Source organism: Kwoniella mangroviensis, assembly GCF_000507465.2.
Source record: "Kwoniella mangroviensis CBS 8507 chromosome 1 map unlocalized Ctg01, whole genome shotgun sequence".
Taxonomy (NCBI): domain Eukaryota; kingdom Fungi; phylum Basidiomycota; class Tremellomycetes; order Tremellales; family Cryptococcaceae; genus Kwoniella; species Kwoniella mangrovensis.
The window spans coordinates 4,961,705-4,985,456 of NW_027062533.1; the positions used below are offsets into that span (position 1 = coordinate 4,961,705).

General features: G+C 45.0%; 9 protein-coding genes across 9 annotated transcripts; 4 read left to right on the forward strand and 5 right to left on the reverse strand.

Moving 5' to 3' along the window:
- Positions 1-151: 151 nt before the first annotated feature.
- I203_101849 (uncharacterized protein) lies at positions 152-2,083 on the forward strand (the record flags this gene model as incomplete). The annotated part of the gene is made up of 1 exon (XM_019146357.1): positions 152-2,083. The coding sequence occupies one exon, from the start codon at positions 152-154 to the stop codon at positions 2,081-2,083; it is 1,932 nt and encodes a 643-aa protein (XP_019003890.1).
- A 297-nt stretch (positions 2,084-2,380) lies between these two features.
- I203_101850 (uncharacterized protein) lies at positions 2,381-6,661 on the reverse strand (the record flags this gene model as incomplete). The annotated part of the gene is made up of 13 exons (XM_019146358.1): positions 2,381-3,088; positions 3,158-3,507; positions 3,561-3,581; positions 3,646-3,761; positions 3,819-4,048; positions 4,108-4,182; positions 4,244-4,336; positions 4,403-4,499; positions 4,569-4,662; positions 4,721-4,776; positions 4,839-4,984; positions 5,050-5,534; positions 5,593-6,661. The coding sequence occupies 13 exons, from the start codon at positions 6,659-6,661 to the stop codon at positions 2,381-2,383; spliced, it is 3,540 nt and encodes a 1,179-aa protein (XP_019003891.1).
- A 1,214-nt stretch (positions 6,662-7,875) lies between these two features.
- On the reverse strand, positions 7,876-9,268 carry I203_101851 (uncharacterized protein; the record flags this gene model as incomplete). Its single annotated transcript, XM_019146359.1, has 5 exons — positions 7,876-8,264; positions 8,334-8,464; positions 8,525-8,743; positions 8,853-8,966; positions 9,039-9,268. The coding sequence occupies 5 exons, from the start codon at positions 9,266-9,268 to the stop codon at positions 7,876-7,878; spliced, it is 1,083 nt and encodes a 360-aa protein (XP_019003892.1).
- A 1,086-nt stretch (positions 9,269-10,354) lies between these two features.
- On the reverse strand, positions 10,355-11,992 carry I203_101852 (uncharacterized protein; the record flags this gene model as incomplete). Its single annotated transcript, XM_019146360.1, has 4 exons — positions 10,355-10,400; positions 10,662-10,856; positions 10,991-11,101; positions 11,214-11,992. The coding sequence occupies 4 exons, from the start codon at positions 11,990-11,992 to the stop codon at positions 10,355-10,357; spliced, it is 1,131 nt and encodes a 376-aa protein (XP_019003893.1).
- Positions 11,993-12,976: 984 nt separating this feature from the next.
- On the forward strand, positions 12,977-17,306 carry I203_101853 (uncharacterized protein; the record flags this gene model as incomplete). The annotated part of the gene is made up of 7 exons (XM_019146361.1): positions 12,977-13,579; positions 13,661-14,042; positions 14,113-14,258; positions 14,328-15,750; positions 15,821-16,464; positions 16,532-16,875; positions 16,982-17,306. 7 exons carry the CDS (start codon positions 12,977-12,979, stop codon positions 17,304-17,306), a joined length of 3,867 nt encoding a protein of 1,288 aa, XP_019003894.1.
- A 742-nt stretch (positions 17,307-18,048) lies between these two features.
- Positions 18,049-18,839, forward strand: I203_101854 (uncharacterized protein; the record flags this gene model as incomplete). The annotated part of the gene is made up of 2 exons (XM_019146362.1): positions 18,049-18,082; positions 18,166-18,839. 2 exons carry the CDS (start codon positions 18,049-18,051, stop codon positions 18,837-18,839), a joined length of 708 nt encoding a protein of 235 aa, XP_019003895.1.
- Positions 18,840-18,980: 141 nt separating this feature from the next.
- I203_101855 (haloacid dehalogenase, type II) lies at positions 18,981-19,926 on the reverse strand (the record flags this gene model as incomplete). The annotated part of the gene is made up of 4 exons (XM_019146363.1): positions 18,981-19,143; positions 19,217-19,653; positions 19,709-19,735; positions 19,792-19,926. The coding sequence occupies 4 exons, from the start codon at positions 19,924-19,926 to the stop codon at positions 18,981-18,983; spliced, it is 762 nt and encodes a 253-aa protein (XP_019003896.1).
- A 343-nt stretch (positions 19,927-20,269) lies between these two features.
- I203_101856 (uncharacterized protein) lies at positions 20,270-21,633 on the forward strand (the record flags this gene model as incomplete). Its single annotated transcript, XM_019146364.1, has 7 exons — positions 20,270-20,298; positions 20,370-20,402; positions 20,464-20,655; positions 20,722-20,909; positions 21,007-21,161; positions 21,235-21,403; positions 21,491-21,633. 7 exons carry the CDS (start codon positions 20,270-20,272, stop codon positions 21,631-21,633), a joined length of 909 nt encoding a protein of 302 aa, XP_019003897.1.
- Positions 21,634-21,935: 302 nt separating this feature from the next.
- I203_101857 (uncharacterized protein) lies at positions 21,936-23,304 on the reverse strand (the record flags this gene model as incomplete). Its single annotated transcript, XM_065516971.1, has 2 exons — positions 21,936-22,973; positions 23,068-23,304. The coding sequence occupies 2 exons, from the start codon at positions 23,302-23,304 to the stop codon at positions 21,936-21,938; spliced, it is 1,275 nt and encodes a 424-aa protein (XP_065373789.1).
- Between the last annotated feature and the right edge of the window lie 448 nt (positions 23,305-23,752).

Genomic DNA, 23,752 nt, shown 5'->3' on the forward strand with positions numbered 1-23,752 from the left:
TGCTCAAGACGTCGATGTTTTCTCCCTTTTTTTCATCGGATCTTCTCCCGTTTTCTCTTTGACGTATACTTTACAAGTCAACAGTCAATTAGTGATCAGAAGCTGGATAAGAGATCAGCCGGCAGAAGAGTGGAGAGGAGATCTCTACAAGATGCGGGTCCGACTACCACCCTCGGTCATCTCCCAGATCGAATCTCACATACGACCAGAACTCCCACCGGTCTTCACTCTCTCGTCCATCCTTCAGCAACAGCGATACCCACAAGCATTTCCTCAACCACCTTCAGGTGCTCGTAAATCGAAAAAGCCATATACCCTCGCCACTGGGGACTATGGTCTTCTGCCCTGTCCCGAGAGTCAACCGACGTCGTTCTCTCCTTCTTACCTATTCCGAACTTCCAGTACCTCCCATCTCGCTACAGCACATCAACATCTTTCGTCACAGGCATTCGACCCATCGTCCCCTCAATCTCTTCTCAATAGACAGGTGACATACTCGAAATTGATCTCTGCATTTGTAGATCATCCGAAAGGTTTAGAAGCAATAGTGTCTCTGGTGGATCGATCATTAAATGAAAAAGTCCCTGTATCCATCTCTACCTTAACATCAATATTAAAATGCAGTATATCATCCGAAGATATAACATCCAGAACATCAATAATCAATAAAATACTACCGATACTACCTGAAAAATTGGATATACCTTTATTGGATGTATTGTTAAGAGCCGTCATGAAAGATATCAATCCTGAGATTGGTGTGGTGGAACAGATGATCAGCGATTGTTTATCCTTAGAATGCAGTGATAACACCAGCACAGGTAAAATGGGAAAGGAACAATGGCCATTGGAAATTTGGGATCTGTTATTTACGTCCCACTCTCAACGATCAGATATAAAGCAATCCATGAATCTGTTAGAACGGTTCAGACAAATCGTACTCCGCAAAATCGACACCTCACCTTGCTCATCGACAGTACTCATCTCAGAAGTCCTAGATGAAAAAGATCGACATGCAATATGTAAAGTATACACTACCGTCCTCAACACATGGAGAAGATCCAATGACATATACAAGATCCAATCGACCTTTCCTAGAAATTTAGCTATGGATTTGGTAGATTTGATTGGAGAAGGACATAAACCCTCTGTGGGATTTTTGAACAGTTGGATGAAAGCTGAACGTCAAACTGGCGATATAAATGCTTCAAGGAGAGTATGGAATTTGATCGAATCCAAGGTGCTAGAAGATGAGTTACCAAATAATGATTCTTGGATTGCCCTCTTCCAACTTTACTCAACTCCCGGTAAATCCTCCTCTGTAAAATCAATACCGCCAATAAGAACTTCCATTAAGAGGTTATTGAACCAAGTCAAGCAATATCCAAAAGTAACTTTGATCAATGCTCTCACGATCAACACGATCTTAAAATCAACATTATCTTCCGACCTGCCATTAAGTTTATACGTATTGCGACAAATGAGGAAATGGGGTATAACACCAGGTAGGAAGACGATCGATCTGGTATCTGCTGAAATGATGAAAATCATTTTACGATTACCTCTATCGGACCAAGTTAGATTGGGTATACGCCATTCGATGATACGGAACGACTCATCGTCGATGAGAAGTAAAAGAATGAGAATGGGATTGAAATTGCATGAATGGGATTTAATCACCGAGACAGTTCATGATATACGTATTAGAGAGAACCCAACGGGGATGGAGATCGGGACGGATAAGGAGATGATCTGGTTACCACTTTCAATGCCTATCGGTAGAATACGTCAAGATTCCAATTCCAGTTCGAGTTCCAATTCGAAAGACAACGATCAGATGGTGATCACTTCAACCATCGCCACCAGCAAGGGTATTGAGAATGTAGAGAAGCAGAGTTTACCTGAGAAAGTGTTAGATCCTTTGATGATCCTGTTGGAAAGGTTGATCATCCTACTTCATCGTAACACATCGTGCTCAGCGGGTATTGCGGATGAAAAGAGGAAGAAGATAAAACTGAAGGACGAAGAGATATTGGAGGAGATGATGAGTGAAATACATGGCGAAATGGTTTCAAAAAGGTAAAAAATCAGGGCTTTATATGATTAAATCATTTCGATAATTATTGTGCATACAAGAAGTATTGCACTCTTCATAGAAAACATGTTGTATCGCATCTCATATCTTGTACTTCTATGTAGCTTTCGACAATCATGCATCTTGCATAGTCATATGGTTTACGATATGCACCATACGATACATCCTTACAAAGATCATACCGATACATCAATAGACAAAGTAACAAATAAAGATACAAAACATAATTCCATTTCCTACTTTCCATCTTTCGCCCAGACCATGACGAAAACTTAGAATATCTTATCAATACATTGGTCCAGAATAATCGACAAAACCAACGCCTCCAGCAGCGACAGCATTCGCACCACCCGCGATGTTCTGCATATTTCCGACGGTCATACCATCTACAGGCAACCCACCAAAGGTCATACCATTCCAGAAAATCGGCGTAGGTTCATAGAAAGTCTGCAACCTTGCCCACAGTTCAGTAGGGGTTTCTATATTCCCATTCGCATCATCGTTGTTGTTGTTGTTGGTGGTGGTGGTGGTGGTGGTGGAGAGAGGCAAGGCGGAAGGCGCAGATTGGGCAAGGGGCAAGACCATATCTCCATTGGTAGCTGGAGGAGGGAGGAACCATCCCGTCGAATTTGGCTGAGCGTAAGGTCCGATGGCATAAGCCTCAGCAGCGGCATTGGGATTCATCATAGGTGCTTGGAAAGGTATACTCATATCGCCCGAATCTTGTCCCAGGTAAGCGTTCGATTGCGTTTTCGTCGTTGTAGCTGGGGCCGGTGGCACTGGAATTTGAGGAGGGTTTGAAGTAACTTGAAAAGCATTTGAAGGTGTGTTATTGTGGGAGTTGGAAGAAGTATCTCGACCATCAACTTGTCCACCTAACAAGGCAAATAACATATCCTCTCCTTCTTGCGAGATTGACGTCTCGTTGGCTTGTTTGCCGACCACTTGAGGATATCGATTGGCTACTAATGCTTTGAGTATAGGTAACAAGGACTGCGCGAATGCATATCATATCAGCATGGATGATCGCATGGGGGTAACAATGCACCGAGCTCAACTCACGAGAACACCAAGACTCCTCTTGCTTCCATTCTCCCCGATCATGTCACAAGCCTCGCTCAACTCTTGATAGGCAGATCCGACAAAGGTACTCTCTAAGTGGGGTCCACACCAGATAGCCAAGGCCGCCATCGACACAGCAGCGGAGAAAGTTTGAACCCAGACCATCCAACACCTAGCCATCATTTTGGGATGTTTACGAGCCATGTAGTAGGATGTGAGGGTGATAGCGTGACATGCTCGGTATGTCATCGAAACCGTCTCTCGATCAGCATCGCTGAATACAACCGATTCGCGAGGTTGTAACCGAAGTCGAGCAACAAGACGTCTCAGAGAAGGTCGGAACAGGTAGACTGCAGCTCATCGTCAGCAGCTGCACAGCGATATTGATGGTCATCGAACTCACGCATAGCCTTGTAATGACACACTGTGATAAATCCATCACATTAGATTCATTCGATAGGATGCCACAACAACCGATTTCAACTCACTGGAAGTAGTGGTAGACTGGAGCGCTAAAGCGTCCTCTCCTGTAAAACCTTCAACGGGTGGGGGAAGAGGCTCTCCTCTCAATAGCGGACAATGTAGCCAGGGAATAGCAGTAACACTAAAATACCAATCGGAGTCAGCACAGTGATCTTTCTTATCTGTATAGTACACTCACTCGAACTGCATCAACTTATTCTTGACATCTTCGACCGTGTTCCAATCGGCAGGAGCGGAATCAGGTAGACAGCCAATATCGATCACCTGTGTTTTCACCAGTTTCATGAAATCGTATTTCTTCAATGACAATGTTGTAGCACTCTTGGGGTACGCAGCCTCGACATATTCTATCGGGATGGCTGTCCTTTGGCCATGGTTGAGGGAGATCAAGCAATCAAGCACGAATATCTAGAGATTTCGATTTTAGCCATAGCCTCTAGCAAACATTTTATTGAAAATAAGCTTACCTCGTGGAAAAGTCGACGACGGAATTCCCTTTCTTCTTCAGGTAAAGATGGATGAGGATCTTTATGAAGTCCAAGCTAGCGTAGAGTGTCTGTAAGCTAGGTCCAAGATGAACAAAAGCCATTCATTGTGACTTACCTGCATTGAGGCGGAGGTCATCTGTCTTAACCAATAGAAATTGGACGCTCTTGCTCCCCGCCATCCAAACCCAACAAACAAAGTAGCTAAAGCCTGCAGACATTGATGTCGACTATCAGCTCCAGGCTGGACGATACAAACAGGGCCAGAACTACTTACCAAAGCTTGAACTCCAGCTACACTCGCAGCCCATCCGAACCGCGTGTCAAAACATCGTTGGAAAGCGTCCCAATATTCAGCAACCACCAGATTTTCCCTGAGATGAACAGATCTATGGTATCAGTATATGGCACGTCAACGTTGTATCGTGTCTTCAGGCACTCACTCATCAGAGGATATGTCGAGATATGTGTCCAATGTCAGTACGATAAGGACTACTGCCAACTTATGCGGTGACAGTGGGTTTGCGGGTGTTGGAGCTGTACATTTCCATAAGCTCAGACAAATGCTGGTGAGTATGTAGGCAGATGAACGTACCAAATACAGCTGGTTCGTAAATCGCATCAAATTCTTCTTTGTGCAGCACTGTTTGACTATTCATGTATGTCAGGAGAAGCGCTGGCAACCGGGACACAGGGGAATGTGTAGTACTTACTACCAGACGGAGGTCTTCCAGAAAGCTTCCGCTTTTCTTTGTACTTCTTCTCTAGACGGCAATACTCGTAAAAGCTTTTTGAGCCTTTCAAACACTTGATGTCGTTCATCGAGATCCTCATTCGCCTGATTACCTACAGTGCCGATCTAGATAAATAGCACTGCGTTAGCGAGAGACTGACACTACGTCAGGATCAGAACGCGCGACTGACTATCATAGCAGGAGCAGCATTTTCACCTGCCCATTCATCTTCCCTCTTACCTTCCGGAGCAGCTGCATCTTCCGTGAGCAAGCTTTCGACGGCCATACGACCTTGAGAGCTTGATCTCTCGGCTGATAGTTGGGGCGTGGCGAGAATCAGACTGGAGGCTGACGAAGGTCCTTTGGGTGATCGATTGTGCACATCTCCATTTGAGTGAGAATGAGAACCAGATTTGGGCGAATGAGAATTGTCTAGCGAATCATTTTGAACTAATGGTGGTGGAGGTGGGAGAGACGCAAATCCACCATCTAAGTATTCCGGGGCGAGTAATGGATGATGACCTGTGGAGATTCTGCCGTGTGATTGGAATAATGCTGATTCCAATTGAGCAATCCTTTCATGAAGTTGTTCCGTCGACGCCAAAACCAATCTTTTGCCTTGCATACAACTTAGATCACCCTCTGGACATACAAGTGCACATCCTCTTCGTCGACCTTTGTATTCACACAAAATTAGCTTGAGCGCATCCCCGTAGTCAGCTGGCTGACTTACAATTGGAACATGGGAATACTCTATCACATTTCGCTTTCAACCTTCTGCATTCCGCACAACTTTTCTTTCCATCCTTGTCAGCTTTCTTATTGGACGATTTGGTATCATCCTTTTCTTTTTTAGGTTTCTTGCCACTTGTCGGAGCGCTATCTCTTCTTTTCAATCCTGCAAGAGCTAAAGAAGCTTCGACTTCCCCTGGGTCACTCAACGGCCTATTGCTGTTATCCTGATCCGACTCTCTTTCTCTCTTCATTGCGCGAGTCGGGATTTGAGAATCAGATTGAGATTGATATTGCTGTGACCATTGTTGCTGTTCGGGGTTCATCAATGGTTTCGGTGGCACAGACGACCATCCGTTTTCAGAACTACCATAAGGTGGTCTTTGTTGATTTGGCAAATTCTTTGCATTTGCGGAATTAGGGGAAGAATTGATGGAAGGTGGTGCCCAAGATCCCATAGGGGGCAATTGCACGCCGTCGCGCATATTGACATCTCCACCGGCAGATAAGGGTGTTGAAATACCCGATCTTGCACTGTCGTTGTTGAATAGGGGCGAAGGGTTATACCTTTGTCCGGTGATCGGAGGTGGTGGTGGATAAACCATTATGGATGGTTGTTGTTGCTGCTGCTGTTGCTGCTGCTGGTGATCTTGATTCACTGATTCTGCTACAGTTATGTTATTGGCACTTTTCCTTGGTCTACCTCTTTTAGCTGGAATGACTCCGTCTACAGCAACAGGGATCGCCGCTTCAGGTTTCGGGCCCGTTGACGCTTTGGGGGACTTTCGTTTCTTCTCAGCACTTTTACTTGGCTCTGCGGGTTGCAGAGGAGGGGGTTGGGGAGTGAATTGAAGATGTGAATTATAATGAGACTGGGTTTGCTGATACTGAGGGACCACGTGTGGAGGTGGAAGGTAAGATTGGCCGTTGATAGCTTGGGCTTGATATTCTCGTGTGTACAACTCCGAAGGTATGTTCGGATTGGAAGGATACTGAGAATTCAGTGATGATTTGTCAGCATCAAATCGTCGATCGACATTGTCTGAATATAAGGAAATGCAGATAGACATGGAGATTATGACAGATGTTGAAGAGATATGTGCACGGTGCATGGAGAAGTGCAATGAATATGACCACCTCATCACCATTTCACCAGGTTGTAACTCCGGATACACCGCATCACCTTTTATTGTCTGCCTGGGAGACCGAGAAGACCGGGAACAGGTTGTGGTTGGAAGGACATTGCGGAGTGTCAAGCAGGACAAAGCTAGTTCCCCTTTACGTGTCTGCCTATCCCCCGCGAACGGAGCCCTTCACTGGACAAGAGAGGCAAAGGTGACATATCCTCAGGATACCTCGAGACTACCAAGCGGAGATAAAGAGTACAGATGAAAATGGAAGGTTACTCACACCATTGTGGCCAAGCCCACCCATGGTTTGCTGAGGAGGGTAATTTGAAGAAGGCATGTGGATCTATGGCTTTGAGAGGTAGAGTATGCTGACAAGTGTGAGAAGGCGAGGTATGTCGACAGTATTAGTGGCCGAATGACCGACGGTGGGATGTTTTCTAATCACTATATGTTCCCGGGATATTCGGTGTTCCTATCCTTTCCTTCCCTGCTGTTGTATATCGGGTGGCGGGCGATGATCTAAGACGAACTTGTCGATGATGTTAGAGATAAGATGTAAGATGGCAACGACGATGATGGTGGTGATGATGATCCTTGAAGAGAGCTGGAAGGGAAGATGTACAGTAATGTATTTTTTCGTGCGAGAGTATTGGTATATGTATGGCCGACATTCCCGGGGAGAATCAGAGAGGGAAAGAGCGATCGATCCATTCCCCTTTTTTTCACTCTCTTCCACACACATCATAATTACCGGAAACGGCAATCAAAGTGATCGATTCAACTCAGGGCCACTCCTGTTTAACCTTTTGCATCCAGACCCAATCGAGGAATGTCATCATCATCCAACTCGCAGTATCATGCAGTGCAAGATCTCTCTTGCTGTCGTGTGCAAGGACCATTTGGAAGATGGAATGAGGAAACGCGTCGCAAGTCAAAGAATCATAGGCGTACGTTATGTGTGTCCTTAGAAGACGCCTACTCGGACTGATCCGCTCAACCATCGGCCCATACAAGGTGACGTACTGGGCTGATCTCCATTAAAAACCGATTCGCTCTTGCATCCTCTCGCACGCGATCTGCGGATATGTACATTGTATAGTTATACCAATTATTTCCTTTATTCTTTCGCAGTCAATCTATCGCCCCGAAACATCCTAGTTGATAAAGATTGGATCCGGTTCATCACCATCTTCAAACATCAAAGCGTCGATCAACCTCTCTAAAGGCTGACACAGCCTAGAAGGCATCTCGTCCATACCCTTCTGCAGATCCGATGTCAATTTCAAAGTATTTTGAGTGAGAGCGATCAACGAATGATTCTCATGATTGATCGAACGAGACCGAGACCTATCTCTTAGTGATGCGGTAGATCGACGTAGATTATCGGTATTGAAAATATCCCTCAACCTTGAACGGGATCTCGACTCTGGATTTTTGGTATTATCACCTTGTGAAATACTCAATTTTCTACCTCTCTCAACGGTGTTGTAAGATTCGGTAGAGCGGGATTGGCATGGATCCCGAAGGTGGGATCTTTCACTCTCTTGAAACCCATTATTCGTTCATTAGTTTCTTACGCTTCGTACGAAAATGTGGGTATTTATCGACTTACCTTGTGAGTGCCTACTCGAGGTGACAAGTATCTCTTCATGATATCGTTGATAATTCGATACCCTCTCTTTGATAGATTGCAATCGCCTGTGCACAGACGACCCCTCACTCTGACAGGCTACAACCAATTTACTACGATAATCTGAGTTAGCTGATGGCTTCGGTACAGAGGTATTGGGGTAAATGTCTTACTTTGCAAAATCAATGTATTTCTGACCAGCTGGATCAGACCTATACGACGTGGCCACGAGAAATACTGAATCTGCGATAGGACCGAACTTATCATTCTTTTCAATGACTTTATGTGAAATACTATTGAAATCATTATCCGCAATTGACCATTGAGCGGGATCGGGATGACCGTCTGAATACTGCAAGGAAGTTCGTTTGGCTCCCGCACAAAGCTCTAATCTATTCAGACAAACATCAACGTCAGTAAGATTATACATTGAACCGAGGGCTCATGGATGAGGGGAAAATGGTAACGTGAGTGGCTAGGGGTATTTGATTCTATACATACAGGTTGCCATCAAATCTCGATAATCCACACAACTCCATCTGCCCTTCAAGATCGGTTGAAAAATCTTTTTGACACTTGTCATACTCCGATTCATCCAGTCTATTTAGCAATTTCCTATCATCCGTCCAATTAGACGTCAGTGTACGAAACAGGGCGTGTTGCATAGGAGGGGCTCTACAAATTCACTCATCGGACAGATCCCAGAATCCAGCCTCGAGACCTGGTATTTTAGGTATCTCGTCTGCGTCATACCCATTTGGACTGAGATATGCGAGCTTCTGGGGTCCATCTGTAGGTGATATGGTGATCATTGGATTGACCGGTGACTCTGTGAGTCCCGACCCATCAGTGGTGGTACTGGAGATAGAAGTTCGTAGAGGTAAAGTGCGATTGATATCTGACTTTGGCTCGGACATCGCGTTTTACTTGATTGATTGATACAAGGCGGATGAGCTAGATATTAGGATAAGAACATGCTCCAGAATCAATATATAGATATATGTATATATGTATATATATACATTTTAGCCTTTGCTGCTAAACCTCTCCGTCCAACCGATTAGAAGCAGCTGCTAAGAAGGCTTTGTGCTTTCATACCGCCATGAAAAGGATGGTAGTCATCATCAAAGGAGTAGTTGTCCCTTCACATCTTAAGGCGATGCCAGTCCTCCTCAACCAAAAGAAGGACAGTGATTGTTCTCATTCAGATCATCATATCGATGCACGGCTCGTCCAACGCAATGTGATTTATAGCGTATTGTTCATTCAAGGTCAAAAGACATGTTGCACACCTCCCAGATCTCCGCTCGAAATTAGTCTCCGCTGGAAGCCAATGCTGAGTTCCCAGCTTCTTTCGAGCAGGATAGAAGGACAGTAACAGAGCTTGGTATCATCATCGAATGGATTACCGTACAATTGCCGCTGTCCGCTGCATAACTAATAATTGAGATAGTATCATAATTACATCACTACAGTGCTGACAATACAAAAAGTACAACATCCAAAAACACCATCTAACTTATAGCAACTCATGTGGCGCTCTACGCCTTGCGATCCCCTTTCTTCATCTGCTCAACAATCATTCTCCCGAACAGTCAAAGCGTCCAATAGGTCCTTCAATTCTCTACAAGTTCCCTTCTGCCTTTTTATCTGACTCTCATACTGGTCATGTACGATTATTGACGAATCGAGTGAAGAGAAAATTAACGACCCTATCGCTTCTGTAGGGTCAGCGCGATTGCGTCTGAACATGTCTTTGAGTGAGAACGAGCTTCTTTTACGGTCAAAATTGGTCTCGAAAGAAAGCCTCTGCCTTTTCTTCTGCTTGACGGATTCAAACCGTCATGATCGATAGAATGACTGGAAGTGGACGTCGACGTCGAAGAGGTGTATTCTTGAGGATTGTGGATGACGGTTATATAATTCGAATCAATTAGATCAAATCCTCCTCCATTGACAAATCGATCTTTCACCACATTATCATACCAAGGACGTTCACCATCTTAAGTTCCTTGCTCCGCGAGTTGACCTCTCCGTGAACTACCGGTACTAGATGATTAAATACGCATGATCAGTGACATGTGCGTAATGAATGGTATATATGATTTGGAAAGCTTACAAATTTGATTATCCATCGTATCGTACATACTAACTTTCCCTTACAATTCTTTCAGTCGGTTATACATTTCGGACCCTTGAGCTGTACAACATTGATTGAACATTCTGCGAGGTATCCCATGAATCCGTATCACTGTCAGTGTCAATCCACACACTATAGTAGTCTCAACACAGCTATTCGTCTGGGCTTACCTTGTATAGGAGTCAACCGGTTTTCGCATATTCGTACGATATTCCATCGATGCATCGAATGCTGACTTGGCCAATTGTCCCAATATATCGTCTTGAGGTATGACGTCTCTTCCGTTATATTTCCAACATTGAGAAGTATCTGTCTTATTGGAAGAAGAACGAGAACGAAGTCTGGATCCTGTCAAGAGGGATATGCTGCAGTGCAATATGACATCAAACCCGTTGTATCAGTATACCAAACCATCACTTGATAGTTATCTCGGGCTAGGGGAGGTGTCGTAATCTGGAAATAGTACAAAGTGAGATGTACCGAAATCAAGTGAACTCACAATCGCCTTTCATCCTGTGATAATCCACAGTTCACCATTTGAGCTATCAAATCATTTGGACGATTCTCGGAAGACACTCGAGTGTTCTTTTGGATAGTGTTGGTTATGGAACTGTATTACGTTTCGGACGACAAAAAGTCAGTATACAAGTTCCTTATCGTTCTTCTGTCAGATTTGGCATCTCTCTCTCCCCCCTGCTGCCCTAGTACCATTCTGCACTGACCTTGTGGGCAATTGCCAAAACCCCTCATCTATCCCTGGAACTTCGATATGCTCTTGACCCCTTTTCTTGATACAGACTGAACGGGAATGACTACGTTTCCTCGTGCTTATATTTGACTGTTCATCGTTTTGTTCTCTGAACTCGATTTCAGTAGCATCTGGTAAAGTGAGAATCATTGAAGGTGAAGGCGAAGTTGACAAAGGCGATAAAGGTTCGTTCACATATTCGTCAAAATTTGTCCTTATCCTATGGGATAAACTATCATATACAGTCTCACGATTTTCATTACTCTGGCGCTGCTGCTGCTGCTGCTGGTGTCCACTATCATCATCCACCCTGTGAGTAATATTCTGAGTAGCCGCATTCTGGCTCAGAAGTGGAAGTTCATCTGGCAGATCGACGGGATATTGCGGTTCCTTGAAAGAAACTTGATTATCGGCCCATTCAATAGTTGCTCTAGAAGAGGATCGAATCGACGGAGCGATAGTAGTCCCAGACAATGAGCGTGTAGGTACTGAGGCCAGCTTTGATTCCAAGGTTGAAGGTGTTGGTGATGGTTGCTTGTAATCGTGAGCACGGTGACTGTAAGAATACAGTGTAGGTACTTCTCCAAAAGACGTCAAACCCATGTTTGTATTCCATCGAAGCTCATTCATCGTCGACCGTAGTTTCTGGACTTGATCACTTGGGGTGATCGGATCGAGTGTACCTTCCCATAATGGGTTTTTCCAAGTTGTCGAGTCCTGTTGGAAAGGTATTGATATGGAATCCAAGGCCATGATGTGAATATTATGAATTTCATACAAGCTATATCTTTACGGTAGACGCGGCCCAAGTGAATTAACAAAGATTTCGGGATATTTTGTACAGAGAGCAGAGAAGCCGATATTATATGATAGAAGGTCTATTCATGTTGATATGTAGGTCACCTTCTCTTGATGATCGCACGTTACTGCATGTACCAGAGGAGTTAACCCATTCATTACTTACATTCTGCTGGAGCGTGAGTATGAAAGGTGGAGGTATATTACATATCCTTTGAGCGGATATCAATCGATATATCATATATATGACCATCCTTTAACCTAGTTTTATTGTTAGGCTGTGGGTTGACGAAACTGAAGTCATTCGCTCTTTCCTCGGTCTATCGAACATGCCTCGTCCTTTATACCGGTGCACAGCTCTAATGAGTAGAAGTGATCGGTACTTCTTCGAAGAAGCTTCGCTGCAAATGCATTGAGTAAGTAAGTATCATTGTGACTGGCCAAGAAGCAGTTCATCGTAGAGTGAGACGAGGCCGGTTCTGTTTACTGTCAAGATCGACTTTGCAAATCCTGCTTTGTCTTTGCAATCAACTTCGAGACGTAATCGTCAGGCTCTTCGCGAGTAGGCCGACCTCGGGTCACTACTTGACTTGACATGAAAGGACTAGGATGAACATCGCTTCTGATACAGTAGTCGATCTTAAGCTTAATAGTTAAGTGCGACTGCGTGCCTAACCTACCGGGATGTTCGGACCATTGATCCCCTTCCCCTTCGGCCCCGCTTCCACCCATCCATCCGATTCAGGGTAATCGAGTAACCAACCCTTCAAAAGGTCAGATGAGTAACGAGTGTGAGTGTGCTGACTGACATTGAACGTTATATAGCATCGTATCATCACAGCAGCTAACCATCTTCCTCTTCCATCCCCACCTTGTGACATCGATCATAAAACCAGCAAGAGATAGCTGGCGTCACCTCTCGAGCAATAACCGCACAAGATGGTAACCTCACGGAGGGTATCTTATATCCTCCCTTCACCTGACCAACCTCCTCCGCTCTTATCGCTCCCACCCCTCGGCCAGCAGCGTCAGGGACACCCTTCACCATTCTTCATACCTAAAACAGACGGCTCAGGCGCAAGCACACCTGGTTCTGCACTCGGATCTCGAAACCCCTTTCTGACTGCTCAGACGCCTCCGTCCGAAAAGCCGTCGCACCCCAGACATTGTCTAGGCATAACCTCCCTGGCATTAGATACCTCGACTCTATTGTCCGAATCGGACTCACCTGGAGGGATCTTATATACGGGCGGAAGGGATGGGCTGGTGGCATCTTGGGAACTGAACGTACCGCACAAAAAAAGGAGAGGTGGGAGGTACGAGGTTTTACCTGGAAGAGGTCAGAAAGTGAAGTGGGAGAGAATAGGTGATGGAGCTGAATTTTTTGATGATGAGGAGTTTGATGACGATGAAAATGATAGATTGAGTAGCGATGATGAAGGTAATGGATGGGTGGGTGTATCGCAGAACCAAAAGAACAAAGGTGAAATACCTTATGAAGATAGATGGGAGATCGATAAGGATGAGATTGCCAACTCCAAGGTGAGCAGCCACATAATAACTCATGCTCGCTCAGGTATGGGCACTTTCACGATTCTTATGTATTGTGTTTGGTATGTTTAGCCCCCTCCGACTACCTTTAGACAATCTGCTCAAACTCACACCGATTGGGTGAACGCGATGCTCCTGTGTAATCTCAACCAAACTGTCATAACAGCTTCTTCGGACCGTACGATCAGAGCATGGAACCCACATGCCTCTTCGGATGATCCAGCATCTTTATCGCCCTCACTGGTCGGGAGTCATAGAGACTATGTAAGAGCATTGGCCTGGGCGAAATATCCAGGATTACTCTTCTCAGGTGCACTGGATAGACATCTCAGTATATGGGATATCAAGAGTCAGGTCCATGAACCTGTCTTCAATATCGATCTGACCAAAGTAGATGACTTCGGTGGAGTAGGATTGGAAGGTGAAAGAGGTAGTGTATACGCTCTGGGTGTCGGTGAGTTAAATCTTATTCCGACTTCCATATAAATGTTATTTCCTAACATTCGTTATACTGGGAACCACAGATCATGCTGGACAGGTGTTAGCTGCCGGAACTCCAGAACGAGTCGTACGACTATGGGATCCTAGAGCTGGTGATAACAGTATTGGAAAGCTCATCGGTCATACAGACTGTGTACGAAGCATCATCTTCAGCGAAGATGGACGATATGTGAGTTGATGGTTGGTCAAACCAAACCTTGTGTTCTGCAGAGCTGATGTGGAGTTCATCGTGGGTCAGATGCTCACCGGATCTTCCGACACCACCATCAAACTCTGGTCACTTGCTGCTCATCGATGCTTACATACTTTCAATCATCACGATTCATCCGTATGGGCTCTACACTCTACTCATCCTAATCTTGAACGGTTCTACTCTGGTTCTCGAGACGGATACCTATGTGTCACTGATCTAGAACAATGCGGTGATATTTCCGAGGGAGAGTGTGTCGTCCTGGCAAGGGAAGGGGAAGGCCAAAGAAATGGTACCTACGAATCGAAGACAGGCGATGAGGGTATTAGATGTATCACCGCCATGGATGATGAATACGTTTGGACGGCTACTGGTAGTGCCGAGATCAAGCGATGGAGGGACGTAGGAAGGAGGATCGATAGGTTAAATCAGGAGTTCGACGGCTTGTCGTACAATATACCTACGGAAAGGAGTCCTCCAACAGACGTATCTATCACTGTACCCACAGGACTAGGTACACCGTTCTCCCCAAATTCTGCGGCACCCAATGGACAACACGCCACTGAGGGACCCAATTGCACCGAAAATGATGATTTCAGGTCCATCTCATTTGCACCAACCCCATCACCGCGTAACGGTCCAGCTGGTCCTACTTCGCCGAACAATCCGAATGGCTCAACAGCTTCTGCTCTTCCTTCGGTTGTTCGAGATCGAATCACAGGAAACACCTCTCAAAGAGCGACCAGCCTTTCAGGTGCATCTACCGCGAACTCAGTAGCTTCGGAAGACGGTCGAAACAAATTAGGTATAAATGGTATACCTTATCAATCGCTCGTATGTCTCGGAGTGCCCGATTCGCCTTATTCTTTCGGGTTTTCTCAACATCGTCAGGAAGATATGCACCGAGAACCTTCCATGTCTTCCGTCCCTCAAGGTCTAAACGGGCTATTGAAAGCTGAGAATGAATCTCCCAGACGGATATCATTCCAGATGGACCGAGAACAACCCACTGCTAGGATGGAGTACGAAGATCGAGAGGTCGCCTCTGAAGCGGTTCCTCTTCGGGTCAATCCTGATGAGACCGTAGCTGGGCGAAGTGGATTAGTACGATCGTTAATCCTGAATGACAGACAACATGTCTTGACGGTCGACACGGAGGGTGAAGTTGCAGCGTGGAACATCCTCAGAGGGATCTGTATAGGAAGATTCAGTACCTCCGAGGTAGCCGAAGCGTTACATCTCGAAAGAGGAGAAAAGGCCGAACAAGCCGTTAGGAAACATTCCCAAGAGGTTTTGGAGATGGTCAAAGAGAGAGTAGAAGGTGAAACTATGGTCATCACTTGGTGCCAGGTCGATACGAAGATCGGAAGCTTGGTTGTGCATCTTGAAGAAGGCAGAGTGTTTGATGCGGAGGTATATGCAGATGAATTAGGTCTAGAAGGGTTCGAAGGTAGTCAGGAGGATATCAGAAGTGAGTATGAACATCGATGCCGTGTAAACTGAGACAAGTATGCTGATTGCGATCACCTCTCTCTGCATAGTCAATCTCGGCAAATGGGCTTTGGCTAACTTGTTCAGAGGACTGATCAAAGCTGAGGAACGAGAAGTGACGGATCTAGCTGTAAATCAAACGCCCAGTACCGTAAATTCAAGTTTACCAAGTAGTGTTCCGAAATCACCTGGAATCACACAAATATCAATCGAGAGACCAGCCGATATCCCTCATCCTCACAGGAAGAGAGCTATGACGGGATCCTTCTCCAATCCACGACCACCTTCATTGAATATACCAGGATTGGTTTCTCCCGCCAGTAGACCGGCAGTCTTACCTGAAGTATTCGATGAACACTTATCTCGAAGTGCACCTGAATCTAACAGCTTCTTCCAGAATTTCCAAGCTCTAAAAATCCCACAATCGCCTAGTGTAGCTTCGACTACCAATCCTACCTTGTCACCCAATACGGAAAGGACCAGTGCAACACGTGATTATTTCTCCTCGAAGAGGAAGAACGACCCTTCGCCTTCGAGAGAATCAACGGTGAATACACCTCCTACTCCCGCTACCTCCAGTATCACTACGGATAAAAAAGGTTTCATGGGAAAGATGAAAGGTCTAGGAAGGAAGAAACAAGCTGAAACTCCCATGAGTCCCGTTGTTGAGAAAGTAGTAACTCCAGAGGATGATGTGAGTTTCTTTCGCCTGGACTACAAATTAATCATATCGAGTCGACTGATGTTTGGTTCACATTTAGGGCCCCAAAATGTCAGATAGGGAAGCCGAACAACTACATATCCTCGATACCGTTCGATCCCACCGATTCTCCCCTCCAGGACCTTTGGAAGCTCCTCATATCCCCTTACCTCTCTCCACTGCATTACTGATTTCCGAGGAATCGAAAGATGCCGGCGCATGGGTTGTCACCTATCGATCGCAAGTATCTTCCACCGAGAGGGACATGGAGGATCTCGAGATGAATTCACCTTTGTGGTTGTTGGATTACCTGTTCGCGTCAAATACGAGACAAAAGGAACCTGTCAAATTGACTTTCATACTGGAACCTGCACCTGGTAGTGGGATGAAAGAGTTACCTGAAGGGTGAGTCTGGTTCCTGTCAACGTACCTACACCACATCTCTTTTCAATCTTACCACTACCAAGAGGCAATGATGGAATCGACTAATACCTCATTTCACAATACGTAGTTCCGCAAGATTATCCGCCTCACGAGCCTTAAGAGCCAAAAAGATATCCGCCTTTATCGTAGATAAATTAGATCTGTACAATCCATCGAAACTCAAACTCCCTTCATTCGCTTCGCACCATCTACGAAAGGATTCTTTGTCACACGGCAGAAGATCTTCCACTTCTAATGAAGATTCTTTACCTCAACCGGAAGAAATTATCGAGTTGATATGCGGTGACGAAGTGGTCAACCCTAAGATCACGCTCGCAACGCTAAAGGCTTATTATGGGAGTGGACCGGATATGTTATTGTATTATAGGTTGAAGAAAGGTATACAGGTTTAAATGTGGATTGAGAAGGGTTGTATCATGGAGAGAAAGGCGTAGGCCCCGATTATGTGAACGTTCTGTGGCATCGGATTGGAATAAGTGTGGGATCGGTAATCATCTCCCTTGAGTGTCAAGGGATGAATGAGGGAAAAGTATTACGATTATAGTCGTTATGGTGTTAGGAAGGAAGGGAGGAACCACTAAGTAATCTATGAAAGGATCTTATCTTAGAATCTTTGTAGCTTGAATGCGATATATACCTTTGTTCTGCAAGAATGCATACTGTAATCGTACTTGCAAAGGAGGGATCATCGGCAATGCTATCAAGGCCCAGTGGGTAATAATGATGATGAGTGAAGGGATATACCAAACAAGGGGAGGGCATCATAAATGTAGTACAGTATAACACTTTACTGTATCATCTTATCACGTATTTTCAACGCCAAATTCGCATCATACATCCCGGCGGTTCTTTTGTCTATCGTCGATGTGAGTACAGATATGAGATTGAGATAGGACATACTCACCTCGTCTGCTATACTCCTGATGCAGATGGTGCATTACCATCTTTGAGATCCGACATCCCAGCAATTCACGTTTGTTCATCAGGAGTAGAACATACTCGAGATCACCTCGTCCTTGTCTATCAAAAGCTACTCAAGAGGTATAGCTATTGGGATAGCCGAGCCCTTTTAAGGTCATCAACTGCCCCTATCTACCGGCAAACTGGATCTCGAAGTGGTAATTCAGTTATGAGATGAACCTGACTGTCACTCAGAAGACAGTTATTGGTGAGCCAAGCGAACCAACCATGTGACCCTTCGTTGATCCTGATAAACTTTCGGACATTTGCTTATACTTGCAACGCTTGTAGTGATCTTAGCAATATTCCTTACCTTCATCGCCATCCTCTTCCTCTTCTGTATCTACTCTTCTCGAAAAGCACGACGGGATACGATCCAAGCTCAAAAAGCGGTCTTAGGTCGATGGAAGGAAAATCCTGGAGGATTTGAGGAAGGCCATTTACCGAATTTGTCCGTACCTTCTTTACACACACCTAGTCATAGAAACGAATTCGATCTTGCTACTTTACCCGGGAGTAATGGGTCGGCGAGGGAAGAGAAGAGAGGTAGTGGTCTAGCTGGGATTGGAACATTTTCAGCATCAAAACCTAGATCGAATTCACATTCGTCTAGTACAGGCAATAGTCGACCTGTCGTGCAGTCCTCCCAGCCTTCTGCTATGGGAGTAAAGGAGATGGGTCAACCTCGTAAGAACCCTATACCCACTTTATCTCGTCCGATGTCTTGGTCTAGGGGTATATCGCGGACGAGATCCAGATCGATATCAACATTGAAATCGAATGTAAGTGATAGATCAATTTTCAAACCTAACAAATCGAGATATTTCATCAATTATATGAACCCTCCTCCGCCACCCATACCTAGGAAAAGCTCAGCGAGGTCATCGGGGAGCAAGGGGAGCGCCGGAGCAGTGACAGGAGCTAGACTGGTGGATAAGGGCGATAGTAGAGGTGGAAGACGGTAATCTCGGTACATGAATGGATATATATACTGTATACATATATATATGTGTGTATGGTATAAACTATACTAAACTAGAACCGCGTTATTTTATCCTTCCGTTTACTCTGTAATCGCACTTTACAGGTATCATCACTCACATAAATCAATGTCTCTCTATGATCTCTTGAGCAACTTCCAGTAAACTTTTCCCAACTATATCAGGTCTTCCACCATAAGTCTCATACCATGCGGACAACCCCTCATCTTGTTTATCATTATCTACCAGCTCAGGAGGGAGATCGGACACTACCAAACCTGTCTTGAACCTTAGATTCCCATGCCAGCAGTATCAGCTCTGACTGCAACTTCAATAAATGTCATTACCGAGAATCGACTCACCCAGCTTTCTTAGCTGCTGCTAGGTCCCATAGATGCGCAGCAACGAACCATCTCTGGCCCTTTCCTCCCTCCTCCAACCTCTCACAAAGACTGTTGGCGGCTTCGTACACCTCCTTGTGAGGTTTGGCATATCCCACATCATCGCAGCTTACTACACTCGAAATATAGTCTATTATACCGGCTTTGGAGGCGTATTCCTCAGTAGTCGATTTAGCTCCATTGGTGATGATTGCTAACTTGGCTTCTTTGTTTGCTAAGTAGCTGAAAGCCTCTTTCAACGTAGGCGCAGCTGGGAGAGACGATAAGAGTGACGTTATCCCTTCTAGCTCTGAAACTTTGGGGGGAGGTATCGAAAGAGCAGCTGAGAGGGATAAAGGTAGAGAGGTTTTGAGGATGGAAGCTATCGGAGGAGGAGGCGGTGAAATAAGGGATAGATACTGTTCGGGGGTCATCGATCAGCATAGTATGTGAGATGGCTGCTTGTGTACTCACTGTATAGTCTCTCTGAGCCGAGTGGAACTGTCGTATTGCTACTTGTCAGTATCTGCACCATGAAGTATGCCATCACAGCTCACCCAATCCATCACGAATCCCTTGCAACCCCACGCTTTTTTCGCCAACCCTTCTCCATATCTCTCTTCGACAGCCTTGACGATATCTTGAAGGGTGAAACACGTCCCGAGGGCATCGCAGCAGATCGTGAGAGTCATGGTAGGTCTTGATGCTGCCGTTGATATATGGATGAACTTTCTCATTGCCCTTGCGTTGAGATGACTCCTCTCATGATGTCAGATGGGTAAGATCTTAGTCACTTGGATCAATGGTGTCGTCATGATGATCAAAAGTGAATTTCGATTCCGACGGAAAGACATGTGATCCGGGAATGAGCGATGTGATTCCGGGCATAATCCGAGGAGGAGGGCTGTTATCATTCACCAGTAGATAAGAAACTCAGTTGGCATTCTGAGACGAGATTCAATACCTTCTTCACTTTGTGATCTCAATATCTGATACCTTGCACATAAGACAGTCAAGACGAAAACCTCATCAACAATGACTTTAGGTGGTAGAAAACTCGTCAGGTGAGTTTAGCTTAGTCACAGTCACATCAGGTCGGTCATCCGAAGCCGACTTGCTGATTCTATTCGGGCAGTTTCGGTGTAGATGTAGATGCAGTAGCAGGATGGTAAGTCACTTGATCTCTTTCTAACACTTCATGGGGCTTACAATTGTACTTGTCTGCTCAGGCTCGGGTCCTATGGTGGGGAAGATTCGCCCGGAGACATTTCGCGAGGAATGTTCGCAGGAGAAGTGGGATGTCCTAGATTACTCAAACTTTTTGCCAAGTACGGTATAAAGACTACATGGTTCATCCCTGGACATAGTTTAGATACCTTCCCGGAAGAGATGGCAGCCGTCAGAGATGCCGGACATGAAATGTAACTGTAGCTTAGCTAATAATCGCTTCAAAACATGTCATAGAAGCTAACCCATGGCTGATATAGTGGATTACACGGTTATTCCCATGAAAACCCTACTGCCATGAGCCCAGAACAACAAAGAGATATCCTCGAACACACTTTCAAGCAATTAACCGAATTTTGCGGTAAATGCCCTGTGGGGAGTGTAGCGCCATGGTGGGAGGTCAGTAAGGAAGGTACAGAAATGTTGTTGGAAAAGGGCATTCTGTATGGTGAGTCAACCGCTTCCAAATAGTATCCTTGATATTTTGATGTCCCGAATCCTCAATAGAATCTATCTGACAATCTCCTGACTGTGACGACCCTCAGACCACTCATTCCAACATCACGATTGTTTGCCATACTACCTTCGAATGGGCGACAGTTGGAAACCAATTGATTACAAAGAGAAAGCTAAGAACTGGATGGAACCATTGAAGAAGGGTGAAACTACTGGAATGGTTCAGATACCTGCTAATTGGGATGTAAGTCCAAGATTGACTGTCATATCTCTCTAATTGAATGTAACACCGACATACCATTTCTGATCGTATACAGCTGGATGACCTACCACCTATGATGTTCGTCAAAGGGTCTTCAAACGGTTTCGTCGATGCTCGAACAATCGAAAACAAATGGAAAGATCATTTCACGTATTGTCTGAGAGAATATCCAGATGGGTTTTGTATGCCTATCACCATTCATCCAGACGTCTCAGGTAGACCTCGTAAGTGAACATACTATACTTGGCATATCGTTGTATCCGGAAACCCGCATATAGAGTAACATCGCTTACTGGTTTACGGGTAATTAGACGTTCTGATGATGCTTGAACGATTCATCGAGTGGGTAAACACCCATGATGGTATAGAATGGGTACCTATGAAATATATCCAAGAACAGTTTAGGAAATCCAACGCTGCTCCACAAGGAGCCGTGATGCCTACGGGCTTATAGGTAAAGAGGATGTTCATCAGTCACTTTTTAGGGATTTCATAAGGAGAGTTATGTATCTATAATGCTGTGAGATAGGGCATGACCCATTCTGGCTGGCGATTGAAGGAGGCTACTCTTCTTGACCGTCAGATAGTCAGATGATGCGGAAACGAGGTTCTGTTCGAAACAAATGATCCTGGTGATCGATGTATTGCCCTCATCGCTTCAAATGGTCAAACTGATCCAGACATGCAAGAATGGTGATTATACTACGTGTATCACAAAGCTAACAGGTGACCATGCTTCACAGTCCTCTCTTCTGATCATTCCTTCCAATCACACTGCGGTAACTTGTACTTCTCTCCGCTCTCAAAAGCAGGAGCGATGTACTTGCCCATAACTTCCAATACCCTACTCCAAACGATGAACGAAAACATCCTATTTCTAATCCAGATCCCCCAAGCCGTCTGAGGGGCCATAGCAGTCTTGATGAAAGGAGGTAACTTCTGCAAACCATCGATGATAGGTCTCATCCTGTCATTATATGCTTCTAAACCTGCTCTAATCCCTTTTCCCTCCTTTTGAGCACTCATCAATTCTCCAGCTAATATATATCCTCCGGTCAGAGCGAGCGAAGTTCCCGCTCCAGTAGGACCAGGTGCATAACCTGCATCTCCGACTAGTACGAAGTTCCCTTTAGGGGAATATAGTCGAGGAAGTTTGACTTGTAACCATTCTCCAGCATAGAAATCATTAGATCGAGAATTCATCATTCCTCCTAAGATCTCTTCGGTCCTCCAACCAGATCCTTCGAACATGTCATATACATATCTCTTCAATTGTGATTCACCAGCTTTCAGAGCTTGTCTAAAATCTTCAAGTTCCTTCGAAGATGTAGTCTGTTTGGTAGCTACGACTTTGGTGCGTTCCTTCTGAGTATTATCTAAAAATATCACCCGTCCACCAGGAGCAGAATGAGCTAATGCTATATTAGTATTTGTATTGTCATCGGGTCCCTTGGGTATCGAGAAGTTGGCCGTCCAGGAATTGACAGGATTCAGGTGATCTTTTGGCGAGAAATCAGACCCCATCCCTATAGCTCGAGTACGGGACATGGATCCTCCGCAATCTACAACCAGATCATATGTTCCATCTGGTAGTTGTCCATTCGTGAATCCAACCTCCATTTCTCCATCACCACCGCCACCGCCATCATGTTCAGGACTAGTAGGAGTGATCGATGATATTTCTTCTCCAAACACATAATTTACAGGTATTTTGGAATTAGAAAGGTCGATAGATAAATCAACGATGATTTCAGATAAATCACCACGATAAATCACCACGATAAATTTCATATTCTGATAATAAAGATTGTCCATCGTCATACTTCTTCTCATTTTGATTGCTATTCCCTCCTAATACCCCAAAAGTTCCCCCGTTGAGAGGATTCACCAAAGATATACCTCTAAGATCTAACTTCTTCTTCAGAACTTGTTCTTCCATACCTTTCATCTGATGCATGACCTTCAAACCGAGATGCCTAATATCGACATTATGTCCTGCCGTACGGAGTTGAGGGAATCGTTCGATGACTGTCACGCTAGCTCCGGCCCGAGCTAGCCAGTAGGCCGTGGTGGGTCCTGCGATGGACGCCCCGCACACGAGGACTTTGAGATTCGATAGAGACATTGGTTTAGAAGAAGCTACGCAGCATCGCTGTTTGTTTGGTCATAGTAAAGCCAGTGATGTCGATGCCAGTAGTTCATACTGTATGCAACATACAGTACTGTACCCGTACTTATAGCTATGCAGCTTGTAAAGCGAACAAACCCTTCAGGTGCTTCGGTCTCGGTATATCCACGTTGATGTGATAAGGGCCGTCCAAATCTATTTATAGAAGCGCCAAGGGCGGCGAAGATGAGTTGAGAATTGTGGGTACAACAGACGGTCTTCTGTGGTTTACAGTAGTAGGAACGTACTGTCGGCGCATCGTGTCCTGGAGATGATCACGGGAGGATGTACTGTCATTTATACCTCTATCTATACATTCACAAAAGATCCTCAAATTACGATATTTACTGTATAGTATGTCCTGATTCCTGACTGAGCAATTATCATCATAGCTACGAGGTTTATC